This window comes from Chaetodon trifascialis, chromosome 13 (assembly GCF_039877785.1).
Source record: "Chaetodon trifascialis isolate fChaTrf1 chromosome 13, fChaTrf1.hap1, whole genome shotgun sequence".
Lineage (NCBI taxonomy): Eukaryota > Metazoa > Chordata > Actinopteri > Chaetodontiformes > Chaetodontidae > Chaetodon > Chaetodon trifascialis.
This window is the reverse complement of record NC_092068.1, coordinates 13606544-13621914: the sequence shown is the minus strand read 5'-3', so window position 1 is coordinate 13621914 and position 15371 is coordinate 13606544. Positions and strand designations below refer to the sequence as shown.

Sequence of the window (15371 nt, the reverse complement as noted above, 5' to 3'; positions counted from 1 at the left end):
TCCTGCTCATCTTTGTGTTAAATGCTCAGCTCCTTTATCGTGTCACCAATAATTACGCCTGTCCTTTTTTTTTTTTTTTTAGATTGTATCACACATTTGAAGCAGCTGTCGTATGATAACTATGACCTGGAGTGAAAGCTGAAGAATATTTTTATTTTGCCTGTGAAGTTTAATTTTATTCATTTTTTGCTGGATGGTGCCTGGTCTCATACCTTCAATTTATGCCTTACAGTGTTCTTGTGCAGGTTTATCATCTTGCTTTGAAAATGTATTCAGAGGCTTTACATAAATCCTTTCAGATATTCCCTTTGAAGGCTTTTAGTTGCTGGTTACCAGGCAAACCTGTTACTTCTGAGAACTATCAACCATCCAACGGCCTAATTTACTGTGAAACATGGAAAACTGCATGCATAGTGCATCTCGATCCTTTATTATTTACATTTTTTTTCTTTAATTATTGCACACTACTGCTTAACAGTGTTTTTCCCAAGAAGACATGAGATTGAGCCACATTGTTTTTCACGTGTACTGATATGATTTTAAAAATACTTGCTGAGCCAGTTCAAACTGTTTAATGGAGATAACACACTATATCCTTTTAGAAATGTTTTGTTTTTGTTGTTGTTAATAAATGCTTTTTTAAATTTTGATTGTGATCTTTGGTTTTACTTTCTGTCAAAATAAAAAGATGTTTAAGAATCAAGCTGACTTCAGCTCAGAATATGATCGATCAGCAGTTATCAGCAGTATACATGCTGCAGACACAAAACTTACATCACATTTGTTGGTGTGATGTAATCTTCAGTTTTCCATGTTTTAATGAAATTGAATTGTGATGACATTAATGTAACCGTTTGAATGTTTTCACAGTCATAGTATAATGAATTTAGCTTCCTTTTGAAAGTAATGACTTGATTTTGAAGGGGACAAAACGCAGTGATGTGATGGATCAGCCTGTCAAAGTGCTGTCAGAGTCCACTCAGCCGTGTCACTGGGTGACAGACGGCAAATGAACAAGCTGATGCATCACAGCTTGTACTCACAGTTGTCAGTCATGTTTAAGCTGCACAGATGGAAAGTAACAAATTTACTTAAATGCTATGACACTAATGCTGACGTGATCTTTAAATGAGCTAAATTAGATTTTATTGAAGTTGTAGTTTTGACACTCCTTGTATTGTATTTATACTGCAAGTATTTAATACATGCAAGTTGCATGCATGCATACATGCAAGTTGTGTAGTATGAGAGGTGCACAACAGAAAATGCATTGTTTGTTTTTAGCTGTAACATTTACTGGCATTTGCACCCAACTTTTGGAGCCATTTCTCTTACACACACACACTCACAAAAAAACATACCAATCCCCCACAGTTAAATCCAATAAAGTGATTAAAAACAAGCCCTTTCAACACACTGCAATTGAATGCTCCTGCATACAGCCTCTGATTGGCCAACATTACCAAGACCAGTAACAGAGTTATATCTCTAATATTTGCTATCTCTGTCTATTTATTAACACCGTATGATTAACAGCATACTGGGCACACTTTTTGAGGGTTACTTAAGCCACAGTGGATCACATACTGGAGGAATAGGCTGTGTGATATCGGCTTTTATCCATTGAAAGCATATGTACCATTTTAAATGTTTGATTATAGAAAAATGTGGCAAAACTTGCAGGAAATAGTGTTGTAGTCCTTTAATGTTGCATATGGGATTCATGTTGCGCTTTCGCCCATTGGTTGGTCTCTGCTACGTCACTTGACCAATGGGCTTCGCCGATGTTACAGGGTGTCATTACGTAGGGAGGCGTGTGTGACATTTGCTGCAAGGAGCTAGTTTAGTAACAGCTAGCTGGAGAAATATGAAGACCCGCGGGCGGAAATAGAAAATATTTTGCCTTTTAACCACTAAGTTGACGTTTGGGTTCCACTTTGTTATCGCACCGACATTAGAGAAGACAGTTTATGTTAAATGTAGCCTTCGATAAAACTTCCTGTCGGGCTAAACACGTTTAATAGTAGGCTAACGCTGTCTTTTAAGTTAACTTGCACAGTCAATGTTCGGCTTCAGGTTGTGTTCTGCTTTGCTGCTCTAAGATGTTGACACCAAACAGATAACTGCAGTTCACTGTTGTTTTTGTATTGCAGTATGGGCGGACATTAGCGCTTAAGCCGACTTGGCTAACTGCGGTTTGCAGACAAGGTTAAATTTAGCTTTAGCCATCTAGCTCCTCATTCATCTCTTGCTGCAGCTTTCCCCACTTTCTTATGCTGACTTGTCAGGCCAGGTGTGCTGAAAGTAGGCCAGGTGTGGCGTGCGACAGATAGGGTGCGGTGTCTGTAACCTGTCAACACTGTGTTGTACAAAGTCCTACGGTCTGCTTCAGGGATTTTTGTTACTCTAGTGGATCCAGAAGTGGGACCATGCTGCTCTCCTTGGTTGTGCACACATACTCGTTGCGGTACTGGTTTCCAGCCACGATCATGCTGGGGACAGCCCCGGCTTATCTGCTGTCATGGGGGGCTTGGCGCTTACTTTCAAGTGTCTTACCTGCGAGACTGTATCACAAATTGGACGACCGGTTGTACTGCATCTACCAGAGTATGGTTCTCTTCTTCTTTGAAAACTACACAGGAGTTGAGGTGAGTGACTCCTTCACTGCACTGAGCCTGCTGCTGTTGAAACTCCTTCAATAACAACATGTGAAGTGGGGACAGACACAGGCTCATGGATAGGATCTTGATGAACCATATGCTGACCAAGAAAGTCTGCATTCTTTTGCCCTTCTCATGCCACTGCCTGCACAGTAGGTGTTTTTGTACTTTAAAATAACAGTGATAAACTGCCTGCTCTGTCTCACTAACTGACTAACTCCACATAGTAGTTCAGAAGGGGCCTTTTAAGTAAATCCTCTTGGGTTTATTGAAAAGCTGCAGTCTGTGCTGGTTTGGGGTTTTTTTTTTGTAAAAAATGGGCAAAATCAGATTATACTGGAAGCAAATCCCCGATGCAGTTTAAATATTTAACAAAACAAAATAATTCTTTGTCTGAATGTACAAGAATTGAGCAAACGGGACAATCCAGAACATCTCGAGTCTGAAATATCTTTAATCTGCTTTCTCTGCAGATCATCATATATGGAGATATACCAAAGAACAAAGAGAACGTCATCTACCTGTCTAATCATCAATGCACAGGTAAAGTGTCTGCATGTCCTGCTTCAAAATCTCATTCTAGTGCAAAGAACAAATTGAAGTAAACATGTACTCTCTACCGCTGGCTTTCCTCATAGCTGACTGGATCATTGCTGACATGCTCGCCATCAGGCAGAGCGCCCTCGGTCACGTCAGATACGTCCTGAAAGATGGGCTGAAGTGGCTCCCGTTATACGGATGGTATTTCTCTCAGGTAATGCAACTGTGTGAGTATTTGACTGTCAGTTTGTAAATTGCAGATGTAAAGATGTAAATTAGACTTGTGTCACAGTCCAGCGCTGTTGTTCTCATCAGATTATATTTCTCTTTCAGCACGGAGGAGCCTACGTGAAACGGAGTGCAAAGTTTAATGAAAAGGCGATGAGGAAGAAGCTCCTCACTCAGACTCACTCTGGAACACCAGTAAGTACTCTCAGATAAACGAGCAAAAAAAAAAGTTACGTTTTCAGTGATGTTCAATAAGAAACAAGAACCAACAATGGTCTCATGTTTTTACGCTGGGCCCTGCTTTCCACATTTTTCTCATCATTGCATGCTTGTTTTTAAACTTCACCACCTAAATTCACTGCAGAGCTTTCAGCAATAATCTCCCAAAATTCTGTCTTCCAAAAATTCCTTCTTACCCTACTTGTAATTAGGATGTTGACGTGAATAGTTTCTCAGAGTTTGTATTAACAGAACATCCGATGACGACAGCAGCAGTGAAATGAAATGGATAATCAGACATTGGATGCAGGACGGTTCAGATGCAGTGTGTGTGTTATTGTGCTGAAAGGGCTTGTTTTTAATCACTTTTTTGGATTTAGCTGTGGGGGATTAGTGTGTATTTCTGTGCCTGTGTGTGTGAGAGTGAGTGTGTGTGTTCAACAGAAGTGGTCCCAGTGACCCCAAGTTATGCTACGAAAGCTCTGTTGTGAAGTCCAGTGGTGAAAGTTAAAATGAGCATAATCAGAGGTCACAGTGATGAAAAATTCAGATGGAGGTCAGAAATAACATGAAGTATAGTATTTTCATCTTTGTTCCGGTTTGACTGAACTTTATCTTGCCAACTTCAAAGCAAATTGTTAAAGCAAAACTCATGTGCCTGTTGATTCCAGTAATGCACAAATAAGTGATGAAGCATTTTGGAAACTGCTGCTGAAATGTTTCATTTGAAATTTACTTGTAAACGCCTTTATATCCTCCAGAAGATGAACTAGTGTGAAGTGAGAGATTCTAACATACCTTTTGTTCAGCACAGTAAATTTTCAGATGGCTATAACTTCCTGGTAATTGTTTACCTTTTGTTAAACACAGCGGTGTCACAGTGAAATGAGTGAAAGAGGAAGGGATACAAGTTTGAACCTCATGAGTGCGTTGAGTCTAAATCGCTCAAAAAACTCAGTTTTCACTTTATAATCCAAACTGATTTAAAGGAATGAGTCGGTGAGGCTGTGTGTCAATTTTTCTTACAGACGTTATGAGTTCAGGACAGTGTTCAGTTTCCGTGCTTCTTGTTCAACAAATCCCCTCAATGTTAGAAGTTCCCTTTTGTCCGGTGCAATAAGAACCAATGCCGACGACACTTTGATTTCACATACTTTTCTCCCCACAGATGTACCTTGTCATCTTCCCTGAAGGAACTCGGTATAATCCAGAGCTGAAGAGCGTTATCGCCGACAGTCAGGCTTTTGCGACGAAAGAAGGTATTGGCATGATAGCAGCCATTTACTGCTGTACTGCTGCATGCTAATTCAGCATGTAAAACAGCCAACTCAGTCTTGTTGTGTGACCTGTGGTCCTCATATCATGCTACTGTTCGACCACTCAGCATCACGTGCATACAGATTCACACGGAAGTTAAATTTTTAGCTTTGATTGTGGATTCTTAGAATTAAGAAGAATTAAAAATAGAAATTTGTGTAAAAACAAAACAGCATTATCTGGTGATTCAGCCTCAAAACTCAGATTTCAGATATGCATGAAGGTACTTTCTTGGGATAGTCTTTTGGGCAAGTTTGTTTAGACCCTTTTTTTGTAGCATGAGGAAGTGAAATTAACACATTTTAAAGGTTGACTATATTTAACTGCTTTGTGCATTTCAATGTAGCTTTAAAGCTTCACTCCTTAATAAATGTGTTGCATCCACATGATCATTGCGATGCTATTGTGCAGTTTTGTCTTTAGGTCAGCTCACAAACTGCATCCATTCTGCAGAGATTAAGCCTATCTCTGGACCGCAGCTCTGAATATCACCTTCCCCCATTAATCCAAACAAATCGCTCTGGAGAGCCGACATGTGCACATGACATTATCTGTTATTAGTGAGGTATTAGTGAGCAGAGGATGGTGCCACGTCGACAACAGACTGTGCAGTAACTGACCCAAACACAGGCATCCACATGGAATCACTGTGTTTTTGAATCATGTGTTTTTAATATCATTTCTTTGTTTTTAAAGGCAAGGCAGGATTATTCATGCAGCACCATTCAGACACAGGCTAATTCAAAGTGCTTTACAGCGCAGAGACATAGAGATACATTAATAAAATTCATTTAAAGACAACAAAACCACTATCAAGCAGTACTTCAGTGGCGGTGGCTGACATGAGATGCTTTATCTTCACACTGTTAATAAAACATTTGTGATTAAAAGAATTTATTTCGTCATGTCCTTCCCGTAGGACTGGCTGTCCTGAGGCACACACTTACGCCCAGAATGAGGGCCTCTCACATAGCCATCGAGACCATGAAGGGCCACCTGGACGCTGTGTACGACATCACCGTGGCCTACGAGGGAACGCTGGAAGCTTCCGGTCAAAGAAGACCTGCGCCATCGATGCCAGGTAAGCAGACGTCTGAGTTCAGCGGTGGTGTGATCTCTACCTGGATATCTTGTATTCCAGCTGCATGTGTTGAATATACTATACTATGCAAGCTGACCTCCATGGGAGTAAATTAGAGCCCACATGAAGAGCAGAAGAGGCTTTGTTATAAGATTTTATCACTGTCGCCACTGCAGAATGATCTGTTCTGCCCGGTCATATCTCTTTTCCTGTGATGTTCACAGCAGCAGACTAATGTGGTGAAAACAACATGTTATCGTTGCATCTGTCTTAAACCCCATTTTCATCTGGCATTGAAATGCAGTCTGCATCTAAACCAGACTGTGGTTTAGGAAACACGTTAATGCAAGGAGTGATGCATGGGAGTGTATTATGAGTGCTCTGAATGCGATCGATCGTCCAGACCTCACGTTGTGATCAGATCTCAGCTAAATGTAAATGCGGTGTGTACCGCAGAAGCTCTTCCCTTGCGGGAATGTTTTAAAAATGCACGATGTCCGTCTGTGGCATTGCTTCTCTCGACTTTCAGCATGTTGACGTGTTTGTTGACAAATCCACCAGTCCCACCGAACTCATTTGCAGATTCAGATTCGATCACAGTGCTGTCAGAATCAAGATAAATGAGAACGGATATACCAGCTTCCAAAAAAATTAAGCCTTATTACAGTAATAGAAAATGCAAATATTAGTTATCAAAGCAGGAGATAAGATTTAGTTTGTCCGTGAGAGATAAGTCACATTTAAATGCAGTTACAGACTGTCAGCTAACAGCGGCTGTAGTCTGCCTCGACTCTGTGTTCGTCGCTGTATCCACAGACACAGGCATTGTTTTAATGCAGCCCTGCAACATTGTGTCCACCCCCTCAGTAATTAATCACACAGCAAACATTACCTATTACCAGCCGCGTCTTCCTGTAAACAGCATGACTCTGTGTTTTGGAGTTTTTGATTATTCTGTGTTCCCGGTCGTCCTGCGAGCACCGGTTGAATGTTAAAAAAACATCCCGTTTGATTCAGGAATAAACATCGATGTGTTTCTAGCAAACATAACAGAGAGAATAGAAAAGCATTCTTCTCATCACGCACTTCCCGGTCTCATGTGGTGAAGGTGACTTTAGTCACTTCACAGGGCGGTGGAAGTGACTTGAGGCTGCGTTCGCGCTCGGCTGCAAGAGTCTCTGATGCTTTTTGTTACGGACGCTCTTTCTGGTTCACATCTGACACGTGCTTCTCACCGGTATGAACAGTTTGAATTATCTCAGCTTATGATAACAAGGTTGGACCCTGAAGTATGGGTCGTATACACTGTTTGAATATATTTTACCCTCCACTGTAAAGTCATAATAGCAGCATTCTTAATTGATTATTGTTAACAATCAGTCAGTCACTCTTTATAAAAAGGACATGCATGTTTTTTCCATAATAACAGCATTCAACAGTACCGCTGTGGGCCAGAGCTGCTGCAGGATCCAAGCCGATTTTGCATTTGAGCAATAAAGTTAGAAAATATGTCATTTAAGTTCCAACAACAAAATAATGCCTTCACTTAAAGTGCTCCAGCTCCTCCTCGTCACTTTTGAACAAACGGTCAGACAAGTTGACAACATTAAAGGCAGCAAATTATGCTGCACAACCACAAAACCGCAGTATATTTTCTGCATGTTTACACAGTCATCCCCGAACTGGAACTACTCAAAACTCAAGCATGGCATTTCTGTAGTCGAGGGAGGTTTAAGAGGAGACACGACAAGTGAAAATTTCTTTTGTGCACTAGTCAATTTTGAGGTTTTAGGCAATTTCGCTTCCATCTGTCAGATAAGTGGAAAGTAAACATCCAAGATAAACATTTGGGTGTTTATTTTAGTTCAGCTATGTGTTTTGGCCTTTTATGCAAATCCATGCTGATTTTCCAGATAATGACGAATTTGCAAGTTTAAACAACATTTCAGAACACTCGTAATACAAAACATAATTTAAGTAGCCGGCTGGAGACATTTCAAGGTAATTGCTGTTAGTGTTTTTTTTTTTACCCTGTTGCTTCAATCGACCGGCTCTGTAATTTGTTTTGGATGGATCCCTGTCATTCCTCAGAGTCTCAGATTCTTATGAATAACGTTTGGCAGCTTGGCTTCGCAGGCCTTCTGCTTGTTTGAATTTTTATTGTCAATTATATGCAAATGTGAATTTGCTCATGTACTATACTTGAAACTACATTAAAGATGGTAGTTGTTTAATGAAATTCCCCCTGTGTGAATTCCCTCTGCAAAGTATTATTTCAAAACTGGAATAGTTTTTGAGTGTGTTTGGGTTTTTGTTGTAACTGGAGCAGTATGACAGTGTGTTATATTTGAACAGGCTGTGCACACAGGAAGAAAAGCTTTTAGTTATTTTGGTTTGGGACATTTTTATTCTAATCTGAATGGCCTGTTCGTTTGTGGGGGGCCTGTCTCATCTATTCACATTTACTGCTCGTGTTACGTCAGGAGTAAGTGTAAAGTCTGGGCCTCACTGTGGGCACAAATGTAGTTGAAGAGCCCTGATGCTGGATAACAAATGATCAACCATCGAGCAGCTTTTATATCAATGAATGAGCTCCCTGCACCTCTCGAGCAGCTGTTTGGTCTCCTCTTTACATGCTCAAACTATCAAAGCTTTCTTTCCTCTCAGATTTTCAGCTTTGCTCGAGTTTATCAAAAGGATTTAGATCAGGAGACATCGTTTGTCGCTACAAACAAAGAGTTGATTTCCCTCATCAACACACATGACCTGCAGTGGAAGCTCAGCTTTCTTTTAGTAAGTTGATTTATGAAATGCTTTAAGAGTGTTAAAGCCTCTCGATGCCAAACACTCCATCGGACTCTCAGCAGCCCACAAACCTGAAAACAGCACTTAACCTCCTCCATGTACGAGGAAGGAAGGTGGCCTTTTCTTTTAAGAATGACTTTTTTTGCAAAAATACGCTGTGTGTTTGCGCGTCTGTGCTCCTGAGCTTCCATGCACACAAAACCGCCTTTCATTGAGACCTCTGTCTTTATTAAACTGCCGCGTATTGTGTCTGAAGGTCAGTTTAAATGTGCTCAGCGGCAGCAGTGGCTCGAGGTGCTCTGTCCACCCGAGAAGCAGCCTTTCGCTGCTGACTTCGATCAAGTTTCCTCTTTTGGCCGCAGAGCCAAGTTTCCTGATAATATTGCATGTTGTGGAAACAGGAACTTGAAGGTCTCTGGGGATACACATGTAGCCTTGAGCGTTCACACTTGGTTACATTTTTATGTCTGACCTTCTCAGACACTTTGGGTTTCTTTCTTCACTCAGTGATCTGAGATTTGACACTGGAAACATTTATTTTAGGAACATTTATTTGCTGATACTGAGACGGCTTCTTCTTCTTCTTCTTCTTCTTCTTCTTCTTCTTCTTCTTCTTCTTCTTCTTATTATTATTATTGTTATTATTATTATTACTACATATAAAGAGGATTCAGTGGAAGCTCTGAATATTTAGTATGAGTTCAGATATTGAATTGGACTTGATGGACTGTAGTGATTTTTCTGTATTTCCACTTGATTTCCTCTCAGATTTGACCTGATTTCATTCTCACACCTGCTGTTTTACTCTGATCGTGTTCCAGCCTGAAAATCGTACCTACGCAGCACCAGTTTGAGCAGCGACGCTCTTGCGTGTGACCAGTCTTTACTCTGTTGAATCAAAGGGACTTGGCATGGCAGCGTTATAGCAGCTCTACTCCATCATCATCACCTCGTGTTGATTTTAAGTGCTTGCTCTACGTGCCGTTTTGCTGAAAGGATTTTCCTGTTTTTGTTTAGTCTCTTTAATTTTTGTGTTTGACAGAATTCCTGTGCAAAGAATGTCCCCGAGTCCACATACACTTCGACCGTGTGGACATAAAGGAAATTCCTACAGAGCCAGTGTTTTTCCGCAGGTGGCTGCACGAGCGCTTCGAAATCAAGGACCGGTAAGTGTGGGTGGAACAATTAATCATGTCGAAACTGCATGTTGTCAATATGTAAGCTGCAGTTAGATTTTTTTTTTTTTTTAATGTTTTGCTTCCACATGTCACCAGATATGTATCTTAGCCTCTGTATGACCCCTTACAAGCTGAAAATTATTCTTGTAGTTTATTCTGAAAAATCTGTTATGTGCACTTACCTTTTGTATAGATCAGTGGTTCTCAAACTGGGGGGCAGGCCACTCATGGGGGTCATAGCGCCATAACATGGGGCTGGGGGGGAAAGTATGAACCTCCCCTACAGATGAATTCATCTAATTCATGTGGGAACAGTACCCAAACAAGAGCGCTCTGAATTCAGATTAGAGAGTCATTCCAGACCAGCACATGAAGGGAAGTAATCGTTAGTAATCGCTACTCTAAGATGACAGAAAAGGTCCAGAACCACTAATAGAAACTGTGAGAAGTGTTTTCAAATAATAGTCGTGTTAAATATCTTCACGTTAGAGAAACCTACTGAGCGCAACATTGACAACACCAGCCGAGCCACAAGAAGCCACAATGTGATTCGAGTGCACTATTTGTGCTGTAGCTGCTTTAAAAATGCTGATGTGAACTTTTGCATTTGTTTCACTTTGCAGTTTCTTTTGTAGTCCTTGTGCATTTCTGAGACAGGCTGAATTCCTAAGAGAGTTATCTGTCTTTTCAAAGGCTGCTGACGGATTTCTACGAGTCGAAGGATGCGGACAAAGTATGCAAGTTCCCCGGGGAAGGCAAAGCTTCCCCTCTGAACCTGTCTAAAACCCTGCCATCAGTGGTTATCCTGGCGGGACTGACGCTGCCGTTGCTTCTGACGGAGAACGGCAGGAAACTGTACGTGAGAACCTGGGTGTACGGGACACTGCTGGGCTGGCTGTGGGTGAACGTTTCTCCTTAACGAGCGGGGGCGGAGGCTGCCGCGATGAGATGCACAAAAGACATGGAGAGCCGCTGCCATTTTCCTGTATCGGATCTACACAAGGTGTGTTCCAGATGCAGAGCAGTGTCTGATAAGAGGCTCAGAGATTTATCCCACATGTCTGGCTCACAGTTGACCTTGAGCTGAAAGCTGAACAGAGATGCAGAGAAATGTTAAGCTTTTTGTGCTACTTCCTCCCTCACGTTATTTGGATTTGCAGCCTGAAATGATGAGAAAATCATGAGTGGATTTGTTGAAAAGTATTAGATTTCTCAAAAATACCCCTGAACTACTTAGTATGAGATAAAAATGGCTGTATACTTCTCTTAAAGTAACTCCCCCCTTCATCAGATTTAGACAAATCAGTGTTCTTGCATGCTCACCCTCCCATCAAACATTGGCCAGTGTTAAAGCTCTTACAGGACATTTAATTTTTGCGAACTCAAAACACGCTTGATGATTGTGGTCAGCTACTGTTAGTAACTGACACATTAAGGCGATGCTGGATCACTGATTATCAAGTGCACTGACGCGTTGACATTGGTTGCAATGTCTTATTTATGCCAAGTCCCATGTCAGGAGCATTATGCACTTTGCTCATTTAAAGTGATTTTTGTTTTTTTAACATTAGTAGAACAAAATTAATAACATGCAGTCCTCTACAGGGCCTCATAAACACGACACCAGCTGCATTGTTTACTATAAATATTCATAAAGACATCTTTTTTTTCATAATGGAAATGACTGTAGCTGCAGACAAATGTTCATTTATGCAAACACAAACGAGTAAATGTCTTTTTCAACAGCTGAGATTTTGATTTTACTGATGTTAATATCCTTTAAAAAAAAAGTTTTTGAGCAGAGTCTTTGTCCCTCATGATGCCACACTGAGCTCACATGGAGAAGTGCGTGTTAATGAAAATGTTCTACAAATGTAAAATATTGCTTTAATGGTAAAATGTCAGTCATTGCCAAAATCTGGCGTGTTTGCCATGATGCTCTACAAGTATTTTAAGTTGAGCGATACTTGTTTTAATGCCAGCCCGGAAAATGTCTTTTTTCTTTTTCTTTTTTTTTTTTTGCCTCAATACATTAAAATTACATTTTTTTATAATGGCTCCATAACTTTTATATGCATATGTTATTTTGAATACTTAGCAAAAAGCTGACAAAGCCATGTTAACAGTATATCACAGGTTTTCTGTGCATTCAAAGCCATTTGTACTATAATTATCATTGTATTGTGAAATGCACTGTATGTCCATTGTTGTTGTTTACTGTAATGAAATCATTGCATTTTCCACAAGTCACTTTACATATTTGCCATCTTGTCTTCATCTAAAGTTAGTCTTTGATATGTCCTCCTCATGTGGACGGTACAGTAAGTCTCATTGTTTTTACATGTCACTCCAATACCTCACTTGAATAATCCTTCCTAGTTCTTAAATGACCCTTGTCAGCCATTTTATAATCATTTTTATCCTGACAAGATCGGACTGTAACTCATCAGGAAACTCTATGTAGACAGTATTTAAATGCCAACAGATTTTGGAAATGTGTGCCTTCTCTTTGGAGGAGCTGGTCCTCAGCCCTCTCGCAGAGGGCCACAGTGGCTCTTTTCCATTAGGTGACTGCATGGAGGCGCTCTGCCGGAGCTGCTGCTCACTGCGGCGTGTGGTCACATTGTCTACAGATCATAGTGGCTTATTTTGCTCTACGAATGCATTGATTTACACTTTTCGAAGACTATTATTAAATGACAAAACCTTTAATGTGTGTAAGTTCTGGAAATGGGGATTTGAGTGAAATAAAGTGGTTTTCTTTGGGAAGAGTCACATTTTCTTTCTGCTGTCTTGCTATCCTGAGTACATGATTATCAGAAAAACTGTGAGCGAAATACTTATTTTGAAACTAACTTTAAGATGACTTTTAATTCTAACTTTTTAAAAATTAAACTACTTGTTTAGAAACGTTATGATAAAGCTAGAATTTTAAAGTAAGTCCTGCAGGCCAAAGGGCTTGAGCTGCCAGATAGATGGATCATAGCTGGATTAAATTTGCTGTTCACATCAACTACCTACCACTGCACCTGACTGTGTGCTTGTGTATGTGCCTCATCGCCTCCATGATCACATTTAATACAGCAGACACAGACAGCATATAGCAGCTTTAGTGTAAGCACATGAACGACCAGTCTTACTATGCACAGATAATGCTACCTGCCCCTGGGTTTGATGGGTAAATGGTTCAAACATTTTTGTAACAGAAGGGGGCTAACTCAAATGTTTGTGATTGTGCACACTTACAGCATCTCCCACCAGTGTATTATAATTATGTATTGCACCTTTTGTGAAGTGGGTCTGATAACACGGCAGATGGAATTATGGAAACTTGTAGTTTAACACAAATGTTAAATTAGGGGACTTAAAAATAAGGCCAAACTCTCTAATATGGGACTCAAACAATATGCTTACAGGAAAATAAGACAATTTGAGTCCAAGCGTAACAGAATGACAACAAATGATTGAAACATCCAGTTAGTATCTACTTGCTGGGACCGATTTTTAATATTCTAGATTTCTAGTTTCCATTGAACACAGCACAGACCAAACAGCGCATGCGTGGTAGGACTTGCGCGCAGCAACAAGGAAGTGCATTCGCAGATCGAAGGTAAACGCTACTGCTCTGTTGTTTCAACTCAAGGTAGGTAGAACACCAAGAGCAGTACATTAATAATAAGAAGAAGTAGAAGACCAAGTAGCAGAAGAAGAAGTCAATTATGAGCGTCAGTTTGCGTAAATACGTGCTCGTCCGCACGCTTTCTCTGTTTTTATTTGAATGACTGTTGGTGCCACAGCGACATCTAGTGGTGTGTCTGACTGTGCTACTGTTGCTTTGCCGTGATTTAAAGTTTTAGACGAGATAAACGTGCTTTTGTTAATAATCTAATCAGTGTATCTCCTAGCTAGGCTGGTCGTTTAAAGAAAACATTACCTTTTTTATCATTTTACCGCGGTTTACTGCGGTCTTTCAAGTTACTTGGGGGGGGGGGGGGCATATATTGCTTTAATGGTAAAGTACTTTTTTTAATCTGAAGGATATGTCATCGTTTTATAAATAAATGTGATTTTTGAAGTCTTGCTTCAACATGAATAACAAACACACCTGACACCTGTCCTGCAGCCGGGCTCTGTGCACAGCTTCGTGATGGCCGTGGACTGGATTGGATTCGGCTATGCTGCAGCCATCACCTTTGGAGGTTATATGGGATACAAGAGAAAAGGTTCAAAGCTCTCCCTTTATGATCTGTAAGGTTTGTTTTGGCAGAAAGCTCTGCCGGGTGATTGAGTTGTGAAGTAATTAACATTGATATCATCATGTGTGTCTGTTTTGTTGCAGCCAGTGTGATGTCTTTGATGGCTGGTTTAGTTTTTGGTGGATTGTCTGCTTATGGTGCGTACAAGATCTCTAATGACTCAAAGGACATCAAGATCTCATTGTGTGAGTATGGTAAAGCCTGTTCTAATATGCTGATTCTCAGAGAATTGGTGAAAACATCAATCCATATCTTGCCATGGTGTTTGCCCTCTTCTAGTGGCCTCTGGACTCCTCTCCATTGTGATGGGAATGAGATACAAGAAATCTGGAAAACTGCTCCCTGCTGGAATCATTTCAGGCTTGAGGTCAGAGTCAAACTTGCTCAACGTATTGTGCAATTCAAGGATTGTGAAACGATGGTCCACGCTCATTACATCCTTATCGGCTTTGTCTTTCTCAGTTTGTTGATGGTGTTTCGGCTGTTGCTACTCTTTATGGTGTGACTGGTGGAGCAACACTGACCCGACGGAGGGCTCTCTGTCTCTCCATGAACAAGCCTTGTTTTAAAGGAAACATCATTCCCAGTTGGCACACTAAAACGTCTATTTTGTGTGAGAACTTAGCTGTCATGTGATTAGAAATCTTGCAAAATCTCCCAGTGGATGTTATACAAATTGAAGACTGTATGTGAATGGAAATCTCATGATTTGAGATTAATTTTAATGTTATACTATTACCACAAATTTACTTACTCACAGAGCTGGCACCGCAGACGTACGTGAGCTTTGTGGGTGCTATTGTTTGTCCTGGCAGGGTTTACAGTAAACACAATGACCGCAGTTTAACTATCAACCACATTAAACCGAGAGATTCAAATTACTGATCACAGGAATAAGATAAACAGACCGCACTGTACTCTTTACTGCTCACATGCTGTGTTTTTTGAGTGTGATTTTTTTTAATACCAGCAAAACTAAATAAATGAATGTGATTCTCAAAATAATGCTTTTTTTTTTGTTTGTATGTACAAGGCGTGGTGAATGTCACCAGTTCTGTTAGAGAAATAAGGGAGACGGAACAAAAAA

At 40.5% G+C, this 15371-nt stretch overlaps 3 protein-coding genes across 6 annotated transcripts in view; all 3 read left to right on the top strand.

Annotated features, from left to right (window-relative positions):
* Window positions 1-649, top strand: part of mcph1 (microcephalin 1) — a 28728-nt gene extending 28079 nt beyond the window's left edge. For all 3 annotated transcript variants that reach the window (XM_070977302.1, XM_070977304.1, XM_070977303.1), the window contains exon 15: window positions 83-649. In XM_070977302.1, coding sequence (XP_070833403.1) covers window positions 83-135 — 53 coding nt within the window. In that variant the 3' untranslated portion in view covers window positions 136-649. The remainder of the gene's footprint in view (window positions 1-82) is intronic.
* Window positions 650-1786: 1137 nt separating this feature from the next.
* Window positions 1787-12802, top strand: agpat5 (1-acylglycerol-3-phosphate O-acyltransferase 5 (lysophosphatidic acid acyltransferase, epsilon)). The gene is made up of 8 exons (XM_070977301.1): window positions 1787-2648; window positions 3134-3203; window positions 3299-3414; window positions 3534-3623; window positions 4816-4906; window positions 5884-6045; window positions 9893-10016; window positions 10722-12802. The coding sequence occupies exons 1-8, from the start codon at window positions 2430-2432 to the stop codon at window positions 10945-10947; spliced, it is 1098 nt and encodes a 365-aa protein (XP_070833402.1). The 5' UTR covers window positions 1787-2429; the 3' UTR covers window positions 10948-12802.
* Window positions 12803-13605: 803 nt separating this feature from the next.
* On the top strand, window positions 13606-15282 carry tmem14a (transmembrane protein 14A). 2 transcript variants are annotated; one of them, XM_070977889.1, is made up of 5 exons: window positions 13606-13671; window positions 14105-14251; window positions 14368-14469; window positions 14564-14651; window positions 14747-15282. In XM_070977889.1, the coding sequence occupies exons 2-5, from the start codon at window positions 14176-14178 to the stop codon at window positions 14787-14789; spliced, it is 309 nt and encodes a 102-aa protein (XP_070833990.1). In that variant the 5' UTR covers window positions 13606-13671; window positions 14105-14175; the 3' UTR covers window positions 14790-15282. The 2 variants fall into 2 exon arrangements, with proteins under 2 accessions (XP_070833990.1, XP_070833989.1); XM_070977888.1 differs by having other exon boundaries at window positions 13612-13671; window positions 14152-14251.
* The last annotated feature ends 89 nt before the right edge of the window (window positions 15283-15371 follow it).

Coding starts and splice junctions, on each gene's coding strand:
- agpat5 (XM_070977301.1), top strand. CDS start 2,430: ATGCTGCTCTCCTTGGTTGTGCACACATACTCGTTGCGGTACTGGTTT. Junction 3,204..3,298: donor GTCTAATCATCAATGCACAG/GTAAAGTGTCTG, acceptor CTTTCCTCATAG/CTGACTGGATCATTGCTGAC. Junction 6,046..9,892: donor ACCTGCGCCATCGATGCCAG/GTAAGCAGACGT, acceptor TGTGTTTGACAG/AATTCCTGTGCAAAGAATGT.
- tmem14a (XM_070977889.1), top strand. CDS start 14,176: ATGGCCGTGGACTGGATTGGATTCGGCTATGCTGCAGCCATCACCTTT. Junction 14,470..14,563: donor GGACATCAAGATCTCATTGT/GTGAGTATGGTA, acceptor GCCCTCTTCTAG/TGGCCTCTGGACTCCTCTCC. Junction 14,652..14,746: donor GGAATCATTTCAGGCTTGAG/GTCAGAGTCAAA, acceptor TGTCTTTCTCAG/TTTGTTGATGGTGTTTCGGC.